At 36.1% G+C, this 19,040-nt stretch overlaps 1 protein-coding gene, 2 long non-coding RNA genes and 1 pseudogene across 3 annotated transcripts; 3 read left to right on the top strand and 1 right to left on the bottom strand.

The window, feature by feature from the left end:
- Nucleotides 1-2,940: 2,940 nt before the first annotated feature.
- On the top strand, nt 2,941-4,889 carry LOC120265139. Its single transcript, XM_039273041.1, has 2 exons — nt 2,941-3,334; nt 4,621-4,889. The coding sequence occupies exons 1-2, from the start codon at nt 2,941-2,943 to the stop codon at nt 4,887-4,889; spliced, it is 663 nt and encodes a 220-aa protein (XP_039128975.1).
- A 6-nt stretch (nt 4,890-4,895) lies between these two features.
- LOC120264403 lies at nt 4,896-5,877 on the top strand. Its single transcript, XR_005537419.1, has 3 exons — nt 4,896-4,951; nt 5,023-5,148; nt 5,798-5,877. It is a non-coding gene; the product is annotated as an uncharacterized LOC120264403 (long non-coding RNA).
- A 180-nt stretch (nt 5,878-6,057) lies between these two features.
- LOC120264401 lies at nt 6,058-9,120 on the top strand. The gene is made up of 4 exons (XR_005537418.1): nt 6,058-6,116; nt 8,299-8,373; nt 8,486-8,579; nt 8,754-9,120. It is a non-coding gene; the product is annotated as an uncharacterized LOC120264401 (long non-coding RNA).
- A 943-nt stretch (nt 9,121-10,063) lies between these two features.
- Nucleotides 10,064-12,413, bottom strand: LOC120265140 (annotated as a pseudogene).
- Nucleotides 12,414-19,040: the final 6,627 nt, after the last annotated feature.

Below are 19,040 nucleotides of genomic sequence, written 5' to 3' on the forward strand. Positions count from 1 at the left end.
CTTTCACCGTAGCACAAACGATCCTTGGGATCTCGCCGAAACGGACTTTCTTCCCTGCTCCGGCCACCAGTAAAACCGGACGTTGTAGCGACCGAGCAACCCTTAATGTACTCGTGGTTGGTCTTCTTCCCAGGCATCTATCTTGCACTCGGCGGCCGCTAGGAATATCCTCCATAAGCCACTTATGCGTCGCCTCGCCTACGCCAGATCGCCTCCCACTGGGTCGATAGATCATCGACGTAATCAACGATCCGGCCTCGAACCGAGCATGATGTATTTGGGAAGAGGATCTGTCCCCCACGAGGTACACCATCGGAGTTTGACAAAATTATCTTCTTCTCCCTCCGTCGAACAAGTCGCACCGGAGTGCTCTCGATGGAGTCTCCCTGTCTCTCGTAGGTCTTTCGATAGATACCGCCCTTCTAACGCCGACCGGGTTTTCTTCTTACTGAAGACCATCGCGCCGCCATCGCAACGCGACTCAAGAACGAGGGCCACATCTTCGAGGTTCGAAACTCAGCAAGCTTTTCCCCGATCCCGAATTTATTGCGCGACCATCGCATCTTTGCAAAAGAGAATCAAGAAGGGCCCCTCTTGGTATAGGGCTTCTAGCTCAAATAACGCTGAAACGTGTCCCTTCGAATAATCTCTCGTGTCGAGGGGTCATGTTAACTTTCAATTCAGCTAAAGGTCTCCACAACCGGTGTCAAATAGCAACGCCCATTAACTAGGGTCGACCGCCATAATCACAAGCTCGCGACTAATAACAACACATTCAACACGCAGATTGACAAAAGTTTAAGCGGAAATATAAGGTTTTAAACTAGAACTCTCGCTTATTAAACAGAGATATAAAATGTTAAACGAGACCCATTTTGTTAAACAGTAGACGAGAATACTTTTAAACAGAGACAACAAATGTTAAACTCAGAATATCTCATTTCTTAAACGTCAACCTCATTTGTAGAAATCGCAAACCATATCAAACGAAACGGAAATGTACATTATAAATATTACACTAAATCATAACAATCGAAAAACTATTTCGATAGTGTATACATACTGAAAATGCAAAACAAAAACAAAACCCTAGCCGAGAAATCTCCTTACAGACTAACAAAACCCTCAAACGAGAAATCCCTCCCGAGACTTTCAATATCTTCCAACAAAAAAGAGAGCACAAAACAAAACCGAAAAATCTTTCTTTCAGAATGTAATGCTTAACATAAAACCATACTCAATACCTTAGATTGCAATCGATGAAATGCCAACTAGTTGCATGGGGACTTCTCCTTCGAGATACCCGGTGGAAAGGGAAAAGTCGATGAAATGCCATTCACAGAGGCTTCGCACGGTAGAGACAACTTCTGGAGACGACTTGAAATGGAAAAGTCAAGACGTGAGTTGAGAAAAAGCAATTAAACTGGTCCAATAAATTGTCTCTGGGGTTACTCCTACTGAAAACCGCCCACTCCTCTCAACGCCGAGATGGTCAGCTACCACGACTCCCCCATGCAAGGGCATTTTCGTCCAAAAATTTGAAACTCACTCCGCTCACATCCGTTCAGGGTTTCGGGGTTTGAAAAACATAGACTTTAAAAGGAGGGGTTTTGGGGATTGCAAAACTAACGGGGTGTTTTTGGCAATTTTACAAACTTAAAGGGTTTTTTTGGCAATTTTCACTTTTTTAAATGATTAAATTTGATTAATGGAAATATTGTTTTTCAATACTTTAGAAATGAATTTGGACCAGCTAGTTGACCAAAGAATAAATACAAATATTGAAAATGCTATTAGCCTACAAATATAAAGATTAATTATCAATATTAAAAATTTAGAGCTAAATGTAAACACAGGATAAACCGTATCATCAACAAATTAATTAAAAATTAGAATAACATAACATAATAGTAAAGGTTTTTTACTTACATAACATTAAATAAAAAAATATTTATATATTTTTAAAATTATTTAAATATTATATAACCAGTCAGTGTGAAGTGCAGAGCAAACTCAAAAAATATTTGTGCATCTTACATAAAATTTAGAGTTTAATATTAATTTTTTTAAAATAAAAATTTTATGAAAAAAAAATGTTGGTATCAACATGTCAAGAGAGACTGTGATTTATATTTTTATTATAGTAAATAAAATAATTATAAAAGTTAAATATTACTTATTATCCACTGAAATTTATCTTTAAAAAACCAAAATATAAAATAATGTAGTAGTTAAAATAATTAAAAAATAATAATTAATTTTTTTTAAAAAAAAGAAGCTGCTCTTCCGGCCAATCATAAGATAGAAGAGAGTTCATTCGCTTTATGGATCATCGATCATCATCGTTGGCATGAGTAGCAGCGGCGACGGTGGTGGTGGTTATGCTGCTGCTGCGGGCTTCCAAGCTCGACCTCCTTCCCAAATCTCAGCCCCTGTTCTTCTTCGTCTCCGTTCTCCTCCTCTTCTTCTATCTCTTCTCTCCTATTCGAGCCTCACTCCAGCTCCCTTGCCCCTCATGCTCTCCGACTCCACCTTCCTCATCTTCCCCTCCTTCTCGCCTTACCCCTCCACTCCCATACTGTCGCGTCCCTCCCCCACCGTCGTTCCTCCGATCTCTACCGCCGCTTGCTTCCTCCGCCTCCTCCCCAACCCTAGTTCCGATCCTGGCCATGTCCTCTTCGTCTCTGCGTCTCCGCACTCTGCTGGCTCCGGGATCCTCCTCCGTGCTTGGATTCTCCTCCGCCGCCTAGCCTCCGCTGACTTTTTCGCCCCCGCCCGCCTTACCTTCAGGCAAGATCGTGCCAAATCCGCCATCGCACCTCGATCTCCCACATGGGCTCGCTGTGCGTCTGGTCGGCTCCGTCAACGTTCTTGTCCTGCACTCGCTCGCCGCTAACAAGATCTGGGTTTTGGGCGGGAAAATAGTGGGGCAGGACGGTGATGGCCAAAACGAGGTGGTTCTTAACAAGTGTGCTGTCATCGATTGTGTCCGGCCAATTTACTCCCGTCGAGATCGCCATGGGGTTTCTGCTACTTGGTGAGGTGGATGGTGCTAGGGTCTTCCCGCTGAGGTCCCTCATCAAGGGTAGAAGGGTTGTAAAACACAAGGGTTTGGAGACGAGAAGGATGGCTGGAGCTCAAGCCCCAGACTTGCCTGCGGTTTCATTGAAGAAGAGTCTCCCTAACGGGATGACAAATCATGCTATGATCAGCACTTTCTCTACTTCTTCCAGTGCATTTTCTGATGTTCGGGTTGTTTGTTGCAATGGCAATAGGGATGGTGGTATGGATGCGGGCATGGGGAAAATGGATGATGCAGAGGGTGCTTCTCTCTGTAAGTCTTGTCTACAGTAGTACTCTATCTCTTTGGTTTGCTCTTACTATCTATAATGCTCGTTGAAGCTATGCATGTTGGTCATATGGTATTGCATCCATTATCAATAACCTTAGTTAATCGTGACATACATACTCTGTGTTTGAGGCATTGGAAAACTTTGTGCTTTGGAAATTTGAAATCTGTCATTAGGGTATGTTGCTACCCACCTCCATCAATTGATTTACAACTTTCCGTCATCCTGATTTTATTCCTTTCTTGTTCAGCAAAAACTCTGGATCAATGTAGTTTCATCTTTAGTCTGGAAGACATACTAGTTTCAAGGCAATCTTTTTTGTAGGTCGATATCATTACTTGGCTCTGCATGAAGTTTCTTCTACTAATCATTATGTTGACACCATTGTCATGTTGCATAGTTGCTCAAATTGATCTCCTCTGCAATGTGACCATCATCATCATCTACTCTTGCCAACCATAAACAATTGGTGTCCCTTTTATGATAGTCAAAGTTTAAGTTTAACTTGGAAGACAAAAGAAAAAATTGGCTATGAACTTGACTGCAAAACACCTGTCTTTTCATCAAGCTTTGGCTTGTAGAATGTGGCCTATTAGCATTATTGAGAGGATGTTTTTAATGGCCTTCTGTAATAGATGGCTTCTTGTTTTTGGAATATTTATCTGCTATTAGACTGCTGCATCACATTAATATCATCCAACACCTTTTCTTCTTATACAATTTTACTAATGATGGTTTCGAATAGCCAACATGGAGGATGGGATGATGGGGGCAGGTAATGACCTATGAGGTTGTTTGTCATTGTGAGTGTTGAGGCTGCTGACAGTGTAGAGGAATAACTGTGATTGGCTGGGGAAGGGTTTTGATCACAGCTATTATCTGTACTTGCTTTTCATCCATCATTTTACTGTAGACAGTTTTATATGATTGAATCTTGTTCATTGGTGAACTGGTTATCAAAATGTAATATTAATCACTAGGTATTAGGCTTTTTCCAACTACAGGTTATGCATTTGATTTGAATTTTTCTGAGGGTGGTTGTTTTTTATTGTTGAAATCAATAATCATTGCTATAGTTCTCAGGGAGGTTCTCAGATAGGCTACTGTTTGTGCACTTAACATCCTTTTCCATCCGATAATCTTGTTCTGCATATTTTCCAGAAAGATTGGCAAATTCCATTTGTTTATAACTGTCAGTGTTCAACTTTGAATTTATACCTTGTGCTCGATCTTGATTTCTCTTTGATTTTTTTTCCAATCTTATTTGCAGGTAAATTTCAAACTGCAAAACTGAGGCAGGATTCTGGTGAGTTTGGCTCATTTTTTGTGTGTATCAGGTGCATGAAGGATCACCCTTCTGAAAGTGGCACAGGAGCTCTGACATCCCTGAAAGCAGTTTCCATCCATGGTTTAAATAAGAAAAAGTTTCTGATCTTGGATTCAGAGGGATATTTACATCTCATTGATCTTCATAGCACCATTACATCATTAGAAGCAAATGTTAAATTTACCATGAACCCAAAAAGATACGTGATGTAACGCTGCTTTTGAGCATACCATGAAAGTGCAAATGCTGGCTGTTCCACCTGATCTTTCTACAAGTATGCCCTTTTGAACATATCAAAGGATTCTGTTTAAGTGGCTTATTAGCCTATTTTTATCAATGTTGCAGGAAAGCAAGTTGTCTGGCTATCAGATGGTAGATACTCTGTGCATATGATGTCTGTGGGTGATCTAGAATATCCTATGAGTGTCAACAATGAAGATGAAAACAAGGAAAAGACAATGCATATGGCTGGTTGTTACTCATCTAAATCTTTTCCTTTAACAGATCATGTCATGGAAGCAAAAAAAGAAACTGTTTTTTGTAGCCATATTTGGAAGATGACATGGAAACAACAATGACATTAACAACATACTAGTTTAGTTCTTTTATGAAGTTGCTTCTGGAATTTCATTTCATTTCATTATTGTCTAAGTTTTATGGTCGGTTGTTAGTATTACGCCAATGTTCTAAGAGTTTTATCATTGGGCAAGGCAACATTGTGCTAGAAGTGGGCTTTTAGCGAAAGCCAAAGCTAGTTAACATATTGGATAGTGTAACTAACATATTCCTAGTTTTACACATCTTGGAACAACCGATGTAAACTTGCTCAAACTAAAAACTGTTTAAGTGAACAGGAAAGGCGGTAAGTTGTATATTGCAAAAGCATTGCTATTTAGGGTACAAAATTCTAGGAAACAGAAACTAATATGTACCTTCAATTACACAATAACATGTATCAGGTAAAATAATTCATGGAGCTGTTGTATTAATAGTTTTGCCTCTTGATAAAAAATATTGCTGCTTACACCATTATGTCTCCCATTATGAGTGCATGTGCATTGTTAGTTTACCTGATAGTTTCATCTGCTAATGCAAACTAATCCCTCATTCTTTTTTCCAGTAATACAAGCAATATTTACTGGGGAAAAGATTCAGAAAATTGTACCTCTCGCTGCAGATTCCATTCTGATTCTTTGTCAAGGCAAGTTATATGTCTCTCTTTCAAATAATCAGCCCAACTTCCATATCTCTCTTCAAAATTTTCTCCTTTCCTTAAAATGATCTGTGGTTTAGTCACCTTAATAACGTGTTTCAATTTCTTTTCGTTTCTATATGTGTCATCTTGGCTGACTATTTTTATTATTATTTTCTTTTTTAATTGTAGGAAACATCTTTGTATATGCTGTCCTTTGAAGTTGGTGATCATTTCTTATGTGATGGTATGCTAATGCTTACTGCTATCAAATTTTATGAGTATATTTTCAGCTTGTGAGTAGTTTGAACCTTAATTTATCTTTATTTTTGTAAGCCAATGTGCTTTATTCGGTGGTTTTGATTTAGACTTCATAGTTGATTTCATGAATTTGTCCAGGTAATAATCATTGTTGTGTTCTCTCATTCCAAGGAAACAATTTGGCTTGGTATGCATTGTTTAGGATGTAGTTCTCAAAAATAGTCGACCAATTACTAGCTGGACATTAGATTCAGGAAATATGGTTGCTGCTCATCCATTAATATCTGACACATGTGGAAAGAACCTGCATATTATCATTAACGTCATATTAGGCAAAACTTTGTTAAGTTGAGCCCTATTTGCTTCTATCAATAAGAAACTGCTATTGGTATAAATACCAACATTGTTCTTCTTTCATCTAATTTCAAAAGTGACATTTTTCCTATATGGTGACATCATGTATTATTTTCTACACAATTAAGAACCTTTGCTCTGTCTCAATTTTTGTTGGCAAATTATTAGGTCCTGCCTGATATTGCAGCAATTGTTACTGTTCTGATGGATGTCTGACAATCATTAAATTAGTCTAGCCTTTAATTTGACATGGCTTTAAATGTCAAGTAATCAAACTAATTTCCCTTTTCTGCTTTCGCTTACAAGCATTTATATAGATCTTGAGTAGGTTAAAACATCATGGAGTTTTTTGGTCCAAAAAAGATAAGCATTTTACATCATAGGCCCGTCACAACATAGTTAGCCCATTGTAAAATCTAACTTTGAAGTTACCTGTGGCCCTTAAAGCTTGTGCCATTATGTTCTTTGGCCACCTTAAACTACACAAATTTGTTTGTTTTTGGCCTTTTTCATCCGATGTGGGTGCACATGGATATGCCATGTGACCATATTCAAAACAGACAAATTTATGCAATTCAAGGCCCTAAACGAGCATCTTCTTTCATATTTTAACTTATTTTATTTTTAAAATTTGTACTTTAGAGGTTATAACAGACAATGTCCCAAATTTTAAGGTCCTTTTTTGGCTTTAATCCAAAATCCTACAACAGTTAGCATTGCATTAAGATCTTCATTTATTAAACCTGCACTCACCACTTACGGATGGAAGCATAAGACCATAACGTAATAATGGAAGTTTAAAAATGCCATGCCACTATCTTGAATGCTTTCGATTGGTTGTAGTTTGATCATGTTATAAGATCTGGTTGAAACTGGCCAGGTTGAACTTGTATTGCTTCTGCTTATTCATTTGTGCCCTTAATTATAACAAATATGATCTATTCTTTCTGGGCTTTGAATTGACTAGATTTGATAAGGTACATGTTGAATTCTGTAATAGATGCCATGCTATGCATTAGCACATCTTCCATATTAAACCTTGGCGCACCACTTATGGATTAAAGCTTAACAGTGTAACGTAATAATTGAAGTTTAAAAGTGCTACAATCTTCAATGCTTGCTATAGATTGTAGTTTGATCAGATTATAAGACCTGGCTCAAATTGGCTGTCTTGTACTTGATTTGCCTCTACTCATTCATCTGTGTCCTTATATTCAACAAATATGATCTATTATGTTGCTGGGTTTTGAACTGACCAGATTTTACAAGTAATAAGCTACATGTTGAAATTTGAAACGTCTCTCCTAAGATCCTCAAATTTTGAGGATTTTGGCTTTGTTTATCTCCTATCACACTTTATTTTTTTGTTTGGTTTTTATTTTCAGTCTTCCATTTTTTTGAATTATCATGTTTTTTCTTATCTTTTTGAACACCAGAATTTTATTTTATCTATGCTTTAGTTTCTAAAATTAATTCTTCAATTCTTCCTTATCTTTCTATATTTTAAATACTTAGTGTTTGATAGGAAGATTTTTTTACTTTAATTTGAATGTAATATAATTTAAATCCTTTTGTTTGAAGTTGTAGATTTTTTTTTTTTTGTTACCGTATGCTCAATCACGTGTGTGATTCACCTGTCTCTGTATGTATATATATATATACACCACAATGTTCACGGTTGCTTTCCATTACCTGAATATTCAGATACCCATAGCATTGTCTCACTAACATTGATCTATTGACAGCATTTATATTTCTTCATTTCCCCGCTTTATTTTAATATTATTTACCCTCCATCTGTTTGATGTGTGAAGGAAAATGTTGTGCTTGGCTGGAACACATACTGTTGGCATCAACATGCCGTCTTTGATTGCATATGTTCAAGCAGGGTGAGTCTGATACAATTTGTTTTATGGTCAACTTTAATTGTGCCATTTTGTACTTGTACCTTATACTGAAGCCGAATGATGGCTGACTTCTGTTCTCTTCAATCTTTTACAGTCTATGCCAACATGAAGAGCATCTTATTCACCTGTGTAGGAAGTTATGAGCAACATATATCTTATATCCAAAAAGGCCCACCAGATGATGAAAGGTATTACTGGTCTTTACCCTTGCTCATGTATACCTAGCTACAGGTGGTTGTTTTGAGAATTTAATTGTCACGTAAAGCCAGGCCTGCCTGTTTTATGTTTTTCATTGTACAGTTATATTTCTTTTGGGGGTAAAAGAAAGCTGACTGACATTTGTAACATCGTCATTTGGTTAGAGCTATTCCAGGTGAAATTCCATTAAGTGAATGCGCCATGATCATTGGCAGGAACTACTTGTTTGCAATTGGCTTGCCTGACTTGAGAAGATGCTGTTTGATCCTCCATGTGGTTATTGTATGATATTGGTTCAAATCTGCACCCAGTCAGATAGTTACATTTGGAGAATCAAATCACTTTCTGGTTGAAGAACTTCGGTATGAGGCGCTTGACTCGTCTTGGTCAGGGAAATGGTGAAAGTCAAGCCAATCATTAAACATGCTTTCCTTGCTCATGTTGTTCTAAACTTTCTTATGTGGAAAACTACCACACTAGCACTCTTCTTCCACCACTTGTACTTTTAATATATGGTATTAATTTTGTCCATGATGACTTTTTCTTTTTTTCTTTTTTTTAATTTTTGAGTTGAAATGTATTACTATAACAGCAGAATTGACTGGTTGTTGGCATTTTTTTAGGATTATTTCCTGCAATTAGCCATCACCAAGGAACAGAAGTTTCCTTTCTGTTGCTTCTGGTGCCGGAGATCTGGTTTTTAGTAAGAGTTTTTGCTTTAACTAATTAATAATCCATTTTTGTGTAAATGGGAGTAGAGAATATTTAAGAAATTCAAGTGTTAGCCGTGAAATTATATTGAACGCCAATTAAGACGCTTTTTCCTTTGTGCAAACAACAAACTGTATGTACACACATAAAAACCACCTCAGAGACATACCAAATCACTCCGAAATAAATCTAGAAATTGACAGGTGAACCATGAAATCCATGCAGTGCACCATGAAACTCAAGAATTCGGAGTTCCATCAAAATACATTCATGAGGAAGTACTTCACATAATCAAGTACAAATATGTCATTATTACTTCGATAATCAATCTTAACCATACATGCGGGGCAACATGTAGCTCAGGAATTCCGAGTATGATCATAAAACATTCATGAGGAAGTACTTCACATAATCAAGTAAAAATATGTCATTATTACTTCAACAATCAATCTTTTGAGCTCTGCGAAAGAAACAAAGCTGACGCACCACATGCTTCACCGGCAGCGGCGGCAATCATCATCTTGGAAGTAGCAGGTTTTAAAATATATAGGTTGCTGTCTGCCACTGGAAAATCAATCGTATAAATCACCAAACGATTAGTCTATCATTTCATCTGAAACTCTGTAAAAACTATGGCTAATCTTTCCCCAAATAGTTCTGACAAAAGCATATCATCATCTGTTCATGAGCTCTGATGGTTGTGAGCTGTTAACAAAGGTTGCACTTTTTATTTAATCCTTCAAGAAGAAGAATCCTTATTGCCTCAAGTCCCTCTTTGGAGAGCGAAATCCAACTGCAACCACAAGAGCAAAAGATATACAGAAGGTGCTGGAAAATGCAGACTGTACCAAACATCTAAAGATGAGAAAGGCACCTCTTCCCGTTCCTTTTTGTTGAAGGGTCGAAGAACAAAACTAGCTGGATCCATTTTCCCTGGGGGCCGTCCAATGCCTTTGAGAAATTTCATTAAAAATGTTACTTCAGCAATTTGTATCGGTGGAGGTAACAAACTGTCTTATATTCTCACCTATTCTTAGACGTGGAAAATCTCGAGATCCTTTCAAATGGTTGATCACACTCTTCATCCTGTTGAAGAATTCCCAACATGATTGTTCATAAAATCAAATGGCCACAATGTTAGCAATTTGCTACAAGCTCTACAAGTTGCTTAGCAACAAAATTTTTAAAAGCATGCGCCAGTGAGACAGGCGCTAAACTTGATTTCAATGATTGTCTAGTTAAGTACATCTAAACAAACTTACTTGCAAAATCTTGATAGGATGGTTATAAATAATAAAAATAACATATTTTCCTTAGTATTAAATACAAAAAAGAACACATATGATTCACAAGTTATTTCATTTATAATATTCTTGAGTCATATTCAAGTTCATTTGAGAAGATAACGTCTGTTTCTCCACCATTTGAGAAAGACACTACACTATTTGATGTTATCTCACAAGATTTATCAATGATCTTGTTCCAAAAGAGAGTGTGAGTGTGACTGGTTTGACTCTTGATCTAGTATTCATAAAATTAATTCTGATATAAAATACTGAACACATTATTAACAAATGTGGAAATTCAAAAAAATGAGATGGCTCAAAGACATACCCATTGTGGCCCCCCATGTCCACCCCTTAGGGCAGTAAGCGTAATTTTGCAAAAAGGCAAATCAAGATCATCATACATCTGCAGATAGAAAGCCACCATGCCAGAAATAATAACTACCAACTTTACAAAAATAAAATGAACAATAAGGGAGAGATACCATACCAGGACTACTTGATTAAGCGGAACATGGAAATATGAAACAATTGATCCAACCTACAACATGAAATCATATTTATATCAGAACTTAAATAAAAGGGTGCTGACACTAGAGGTAGATTAGTAAGATATGTGGGACTTACAGACTCACCACTTGCATTCATAAAAGTTTGTGGTTTAGCAAGCATAACCGGGGCATCACCAATGAAGCCTACACAAATAAGCACAACAAATTCTACAAATAAGCTAATATAAAACACCTATATGTAGTTTATTATGTTTATATGATCAATAATGTGGAAATCAAGCATGCCAACACACTTCATTTAAAACCAAAAACTTTTTGTTCCACATAGAATTAGTGCGGCCAAGTAATGTTGGAAAAAGAATATATCATTCAAATAAGATCTTGAGTGTGCTACACCTACAACTCTGAATGGAGTCTCAAGAGAAAGAAACTAAAATGCAGAAGCAAGATAAGACCTTTTCCAAACAATGCTTTGAAGCGTATGGTGCTCACAGATATCCCTTCAGCTTCAGCTATGGCATCTATCATCTCAAAACCAACCTGAAGTATATCCATTGAAACAATAGAAAGAAAAATGTATACAGGTTAGCTACTCTAAAATGGAAACGCTGGAATACTGTCATAATAACATAACCCATTATTACCAACATCCTAAAGCCTATATTTTTATCCTGAAGACAAATATCTGAACCATCCATCCAGATCTCTAACCAAGAAATTCCAAATAACACAACGTGGGAGTTGTAGACAAGGATTTCTCTAAAATTTAAGTTGTAATTGTCATGATAAAGAGGCCAATTGAATGTATTATCTTAAAAGATTGCAACTTTCTAAGACTAAGAGAACAATAGGAATGACATTATTGAAGAATTAAAAAAAAATTTAACAAAAAACATTGTTTGAGTTCAGAACTAATGCTCTACTCACAATCCTAATACAACTCAACCCACCAAATAATTTCATGCTTGAATTTCCAATTCTTGAAAAACAGAAAGAGCGCAATCAACTAAATGATTCTAATATTTCTAGCACAAATCCGAAAGATAAGAATATCTCACATTATGGCGAGTCCCGGTATACATCTTGCCAGGATTCCCAAGGCCTACGAGCAACCATGGCTTGGATTTGGACTGATCGCTGGTGGAAGATGAAGCGGAGGCGCTGAGCGGTGGCGAGAGGAGCATGGGCTTAGTCCCACGGCCGAGTCTGCGCAAATTATGAGCTGAAGGCAATGGAGATCGAAGCCCGTTCAGCAACGGCGACGCCCCCAGCATCGTCCTTCTCTTCTCTCCTTATTAAATCCTATAAAAAGAAAAAAGAAACACGGAAGGGGGCTGACGATCATGTTTTTGATAAAACCCTTGATTTATTTAATTTTTCAAAAAACTCCTTAGATTTCATTTATATGTATATATATAATTAATTCCTTGAGAGGCTTGAAATAATAATATAATAATAATAAGACATTTGAATAAAAAACAATAAAACGTGAGGACGGGCCAGGTCCAGTGGGCCCAATTGGGCTTGAATAATCGGCACGTGCCTCTTCTACCGCTTTGAAATGAATATAATATAAGCCATTCAAAAATTTAAGTACTATGAAAATTTTCCCATCAACCGACATAAAAAAAAAAAATATATATCACTATTGTATAATCAACAAGTAATTCATCTTCAATATAAATGTATTTGTAGATTTCCATGAATAGAAAATAAGTAAAGAAGAAAACATAAAAAGAAAAGAAAAGAAATTGTACTGATCACCGTCAATTACACTGAGCCTTCTTTACTTGCTTCTTATCTTTCTTCTTCACACTCAAAATACATAAATGGAGGGGTATTTATAGGCTTACTAGGGTTAAATGAAGGATCGGGATTGATTCGATCCGATCGTCCAAAAATACCTGCGGAAGAGTGGAATAATGATGATCTTAGCGATTGCTTTAATAGACATCCATTATTTATAATATTCATAATACTCCCCTTTGGATGTCTACGACTAAAGGATATGTCTCGTTAAAATTAAACATTGCTAGAAAAAACCCAGTGGGATAAAAACCCAAGCAAGGGAAAAGAGTATAGTATACTTTATATTTTGAGGGTCACTGCCTCATTAAAAACCTTGCCTCGAAAAAACACTTTGGGATAAAAACCGCTGCAAAAGGAAAAAAACTACAGTCTCCCCCTCAAATAAATAACTTTAATTTATTTACGAGTACTTACATCCTTGAGTCTTCTCATCCCGATTTTTATGTATAAGTCTTTGGTAAATGCACTTGGGAAGTTATTTTGTGAATAGATCTACTTGATTATCATTAGATTGAATCTTTTGAACTTCATGATGCCTTCTTTTGGAGGTCATGAGTGTAGAAAAAAATTTTTGGTGATATATGCTTCGTTTTATCACCTTTAATATAACCTCCTTTGTATCTAAGAAATACAAACACTATTGTCTTCATAAATTACTGTAGCATTTGTTGTAGCAGTTGGTAATTTGCATGATGACTGTATATGACCAATCATAGATCGCAACTACTGGCATTCTCGACTTGCTTCATGTAGAGCTAGAATTTCAGCATGATTTGATGAAGTAGCTGTAAGAGTTTGTTTTGTAGAACACCATGAGATAGCTGTACTATTATAACAAAATACATATCCAGTCTGAGATCGCCCTTTTTGAGGATCAGACAGATACCCAGCATCAACAAAGCCTGTGAGGTTGGATGAAGATTCTTGTGAATAAAATAAGCCTAGATTTGTAGTTCCTCGTAAATAATATAGCACATCTTTTACTCCCTTTCTAGTGTCTTCGTGTCAGTGTAGAGCTGTATCTTGCTAGAAAATTTACTGCAAAAGCTATATCTGGTCTTGTATTATTTGCATGGTATATTAATGCACCAATTGCACTTAGATATGGAGTTTCTGAACCAAGAATGATCTCTCCTTCTTCAGGTGGACGAAATGGATATTTTTGTATATCAAGTGTCCAGACAACCATTGGTGTACTCAATGGATAAGCATTCTCCATATTGAATCTCTTTAGCACCTTTTTTGTATAGGTTGATTGATGCACAAATATTCCCGTGGGTAAGTGCTCGATTTGTATCTCATAATTTCATTATTTTTATTTCTTTTTCTCACGAACACCCATTCATAACAGACTGGTTTTATCCCTTCTAGTGTTGGCATTATCGGCCCAAATACCTCACGTTTTGATAGGGAATTTAGCTCAGCCTGGATAGTTTCTTTCCATTTTGGTCAATCATTTTTTTGTCGACATTCATCAATAGATCGTGGGTCCGGATCATTATCAGTATTTATTCTATATTTGTAGCAACATTGTAGATGAATATATCATTTATTTTGGTCTCATGCTGATTCATTCTTTGACCATCATCTACATAGCAAATTGAATTTTCAATATTTTCAGAAATATCATTCCCCGTTGATTCTTCATTAACTTGTTTAGAGGGTTTTATAATTGTCTCTCTCTTTTTACATGTGAGATCCCTTTCTTTATTTTTCTGCTTCTTTTTTCTGGGAGTTGAATCTTTGGCGCCAATTAGTCTTCCACATTTTTGTCGTCGTTTATTTTCTACTTGATTTTCTTTCAATGGAGTCTTAGGAATCTCAATTCTTGCAGGAGTATTGGCAGCTGGTATATATGATTTCGTTACCATTTTAATATCAGTGAATGCATCAGGTATTTCATTTACAATATTTTGTAATTTAATGATCCTTTGAACTTCAAGTTCACATTCATTGGTGCGAGGATCATATGTATGTAATTGTGATGCATTCCAATCAATTTCTTTTGGCTTGTTTTGAGTAATCATTTCTCCCCCTAATAAAGGGAACACTGATTCATCAAAATGGCAATCTGCAAATTTTGCAATAAATACATCTCTTATTAATGGCTCTAAATATTGTATAATTGAAGGATAATCATAACCAACATACATACCAAATCTGCGTTGTGGACCTATTTTTGTACGATTTGGTGTTGCTATTGGCACATATACTACACAACCAAATATTCTCATATGTGAAATATCAGATTTTTTACCCATAACAAGTTGGTGTGGTGAATATGAATTACATGCAATTGGTCGGATCCGTATTAAAGCTGCAGCATGCAAAATAGCATGACCCCATACACTTGTAGGTAATTTTGTCCTTAATAATATTGGACGAGCAATAATCTAGAGTCTTTTAATTAATGACTCTGCTAACCCATTTTGGGTATGTACATGAGCTACTGTATGCTCAACATGTATTCCAACTGCCATACAATAATCATAAAATAATTTTGATAAAAATTCACCAGCATTATCAAGACGAATTGTCTTTATGGGATAATCTGAAAAATTGTGTTTTAAGCCTGATAATTTGTGCCAATAGTCTTGCAAAGGCTACATTTCATGTAGACAAAAGTGAAACGTGGGACCATCTAGTCGATGCATCAATTAAAACCATAAAATACCTAAATAGTCCGCATGATGGATATATTAGTCCATATATATATATCTCCTTGTATTCTTTCTAAAAATTTAGGAGATTCACCAGTCACCTTAGTTGTCGAAGGTTTGGTTATTAGCTTTCCCATTGAGCATGCTGAACATGTATATTCATTATTTGTTAGGATTTTATAATCATTCAGTGGGTGTCCATGAGAACTAGTAATAATCCGGCGCAACATAATAGCACCAGGATGTCCAAGTCTTTTATGCCATATTTTAAATATCTCTGGGTCGTTAACCTTCCAGGTTAATACCGTATGTGATTCCACACTTTGATACGTGTAAAATATAATTCTGAAGATATATAGGGAAAGCTTTCAAGTACATGTTTTTGGTATGAAATAATTCGTGTAATATGAAGATATTCTTTTCCTTCCTTATTAACCGTCTCTAAATGATATCCATTGAAACGTATATCTTTAAAACTTAGAAGGTTCCTCAATCAATAATGATATAAAATATATTTTTCTTATTGATAATGATATAAAATATGTTTTTCTTATCAAAATAGTATGCGTTGTCCCGCAATCAATAATGCATTCATCATCAGCCATATTTGTAATACCCTGAACCTTTGGATAATTACTGGAAAAATATATTTAGGGTATTACTACAGTTGCAGTAAAATTTTTGTACAAAGTAATCTTGTTGAGAAACCCCAAGTGGAAAGAATAAGGACCTAAGTGTAAAAGTTTTTAAAAAATTTTGGGTTAAAGAATAAATGAAAAGGATGGACATGAAATGTTTATGGAAACCGAGGACCCGAAAAGATAAGATGGAAGGGATCTTTTTGAAATGTTGTGTTATAATCCAGGGGACCATTGGATAATTTTTAAAAGGACTTTTTAGAATATTATTTCATAATTCAAGGACCATTTTGGGAGTTTTTTTCGAGGGACTGTTTTGTAAGAAATTATGTTTTCGGGGAACTAAAAGTGAATTTTCGAGTTTGAAGAGTTAATTGAGAAAAAAATCTAGAGCTTATGTTGTTCATCTTCTTCACCACCATTTTGCTACTGATGCTGAGAGTTATGAAGAAATGGGAGAAATTAGAGGTTTTTAAAGAGAAAAACTTGGAGATCATGGGAGGAGATCATCGGGAGTGGTTACTTGCAGTAAGGGTTTCTTTGGTGTAGTTTTTGTTTAATGTTTGTGTATGTTTGGATGTATATATATATTGTGGATTTGATGAATAAAATGATATATTTGAGTAGAAATAATCATGGTTTGTTGTTGATTGATTTGTTTAATGTTTTACTGTAGCAATTACTGTAGCACCGAGATTAGGGTTTGGTTTGATTAATTAAGTTGATGATTATGATGATTAAGGTGTTAATGATGATGGTTGGATTGGAATTGGTTGGGTTTAGCCAAATTGATTTGGTTGAGTTGAATTGAATTGATTGAGTTGAGTTTGATTTGGTTTAACCAAGTTCATTTAATTGAATTGGAATTGGGTTTGGATGAGAATTGAATTGGTTGTGTTTAATTGAATTGACCTGGTCTGGGTTTGATCAAATCAAGTTGAGTATGGTTGGACTTGAATGGTTTGGTTGAATTAAATTGGTTGAAGTTGATTTGGGTTTGGTTTGGATGTTGGGCTAAGGGTTTTGGGCCGAACCAAGTTGGTTCAACAGAATTTGTATAAGAATTAAGTTGGTTCAAGGCTAGTGGGTTTAATTAAACCTGGTTCAGTGAATTTGAGTTTGGTTCAGTGGAATTGAGGTTGGTTCAGGTTGGTTCAGAATGGTCTAGCCCAAATTGAGTTGGCTTAAGTGCAATTGGAGACCAATTTGATTATGCAAGGTCAGGTTTGAACCGATTGGAGTGAGTGGGCCCAATTAGAGAGTCGGTTATTGCTTTCATGTATTTTCTATTGGGTTCAATTATGTTTTTAGTTGTCATAATTGTTTATTTATTTTTATTATGTTATCCTGTTAGGTGTTGATTAGGTTTGGGAGGGAGTTCAGGGTCATGCAGAAACCCGAGGACACCGGGTGAATTGGTGAGTGGCTATTATTTTTAAATAAATAAATTATTATTATTATTTTGAAATAATTGTTTAATGGCTAGTATTTTTGGAAAATAAATGTTTAAGTACTTCATTTTTATCATGTTTAATTGCGTATAAAGATTGAAATATACTTATATTTATTTTTCCTACGATGTGCCGTGATAACCGTATTGATACATCGGTTTTTGTATAATTATACGTATTTGTGAATAGTGGAAATACATGTATCATGTGATTTAATTATTCAATTCATGTATTTATTTTTTTGGATGGGTACATATGCTGCTTTGATTTGGAATGATTTGTGAAATCATGTGTGCGTATTAAAATGTTTTTACCGACAATATTTGTGGAATTGATTTTCATTCCTGGTATAGAAATGGTATCATGGATCTTTACTGGTATTATGCATGGTTATACTTTTGGCATTGACTTTGTGGAAAATAATGTTTATTTCCGTGTTGTGAATACTTGTCCTGGAAAAGGATCATGTGTTATGATTTATACAGATGGTATTATTACTGTATTTACTTGATGGTTTTGATGGTGACGGGCTAAGGCCCGACTACTGCAGTAGTGGGTCCCCACGGGCCAGCCTTTAGAGGTGGCGTGGTGGACTTGAGTATTGATTTCTACGAGGGCGGTTCGGGTGGGAGGCGGAGGCCCTGACCGGATATTCATCGGGAGTGGCGGGGTCATGCAGCCGGGTGAACCGATGGAGTCAACGATTAAGGACGTGAGTTCCTTGACGGCTCGAACCTAGCAGCGGCCACGGCGAAGGTTTAGAGAGTTTTTCTACACCATGTTATCTTTGGGTGAGTGTTGGGTATTGCTTTATTTTGAATTTGAAATTTATGTTATTTTTTTGAATTATGATGAGGCGGGTCTCTCACAAAAATTTGTGTTTTCTGAGAAAATCAAATTGATGTTGATCTATGTTGAATTTATGTTTCAAAAGTTCTTTAAAAATGTATTTTGCTAGAATTCTGGTATTTTGGAAAAGTTGGAAAAATTATTTGAGAAGTTGGTATTTATATACTTTTATATATCTATGTATTTAAGTATTTGAAATTATTAAGCCACTACTGAGCCAATCGAATGTCTTTGTAAAGTGCAGGGAGGCGAGGACCCTAGATTGCACTGATCGAGTATAGAGCTGAGTCGGGGTTGAGTCCGGGGCTCAGATGGGTCCCCACTTTCTTTATTTCTTGTCATTGGTGTTGTGATCTTGTAAGCGGTTGTACTGCAAATTTGAGTAGTTATATTTGTTGTATTTATGTATTTGAACTCGTGGTTGGTGTAAAAGCGTAAATTGTGATTTCAGAATCGATTTGATTTCGAGAGGTGTCGGTTTCGGTTAAAGGGAATTTTTAAGCGATGGGTGCCACATTTACCTCGATGAAAGGGG

The sequence above is a fragment of the Dioscorea cayenensis genome, chromosome 7 (assembly GCF_009730915.1).
Source record: "Dioscorea cayenensis subsp. rotundata cultivar TDr96_F1 chromosome 7, TDr96_F1_v2_PseudoChromosome.rev07_lg8_w22 25.fasta, whole genome shotgun sequence".
In the NCBI taxonomy this organism is placed as follows: Eukaryota; Viridiplantae; Streptophyta; class Magnoliopsida; order Dioscoreales; family Dioscoreaceae; genus Dioscorea; species Dioscorea cayenensis.

Coding starts and splice junctions, on each gene's coding strand:
- LOC120265139 (XM_039273041.1), top strand. CDS start 2,941: ATGGCCAAAACGAGGTGGTTCTTAACAAGTGTGCTGTCATCGATTGTG. Junction 3,335..4,620: donor TGCAGAGGGTGCTTCTCTCT/GTAAGTCTTGTC, acceptor TCTTATTTGCAG/GTAAATTTCAAACTGCAAAA.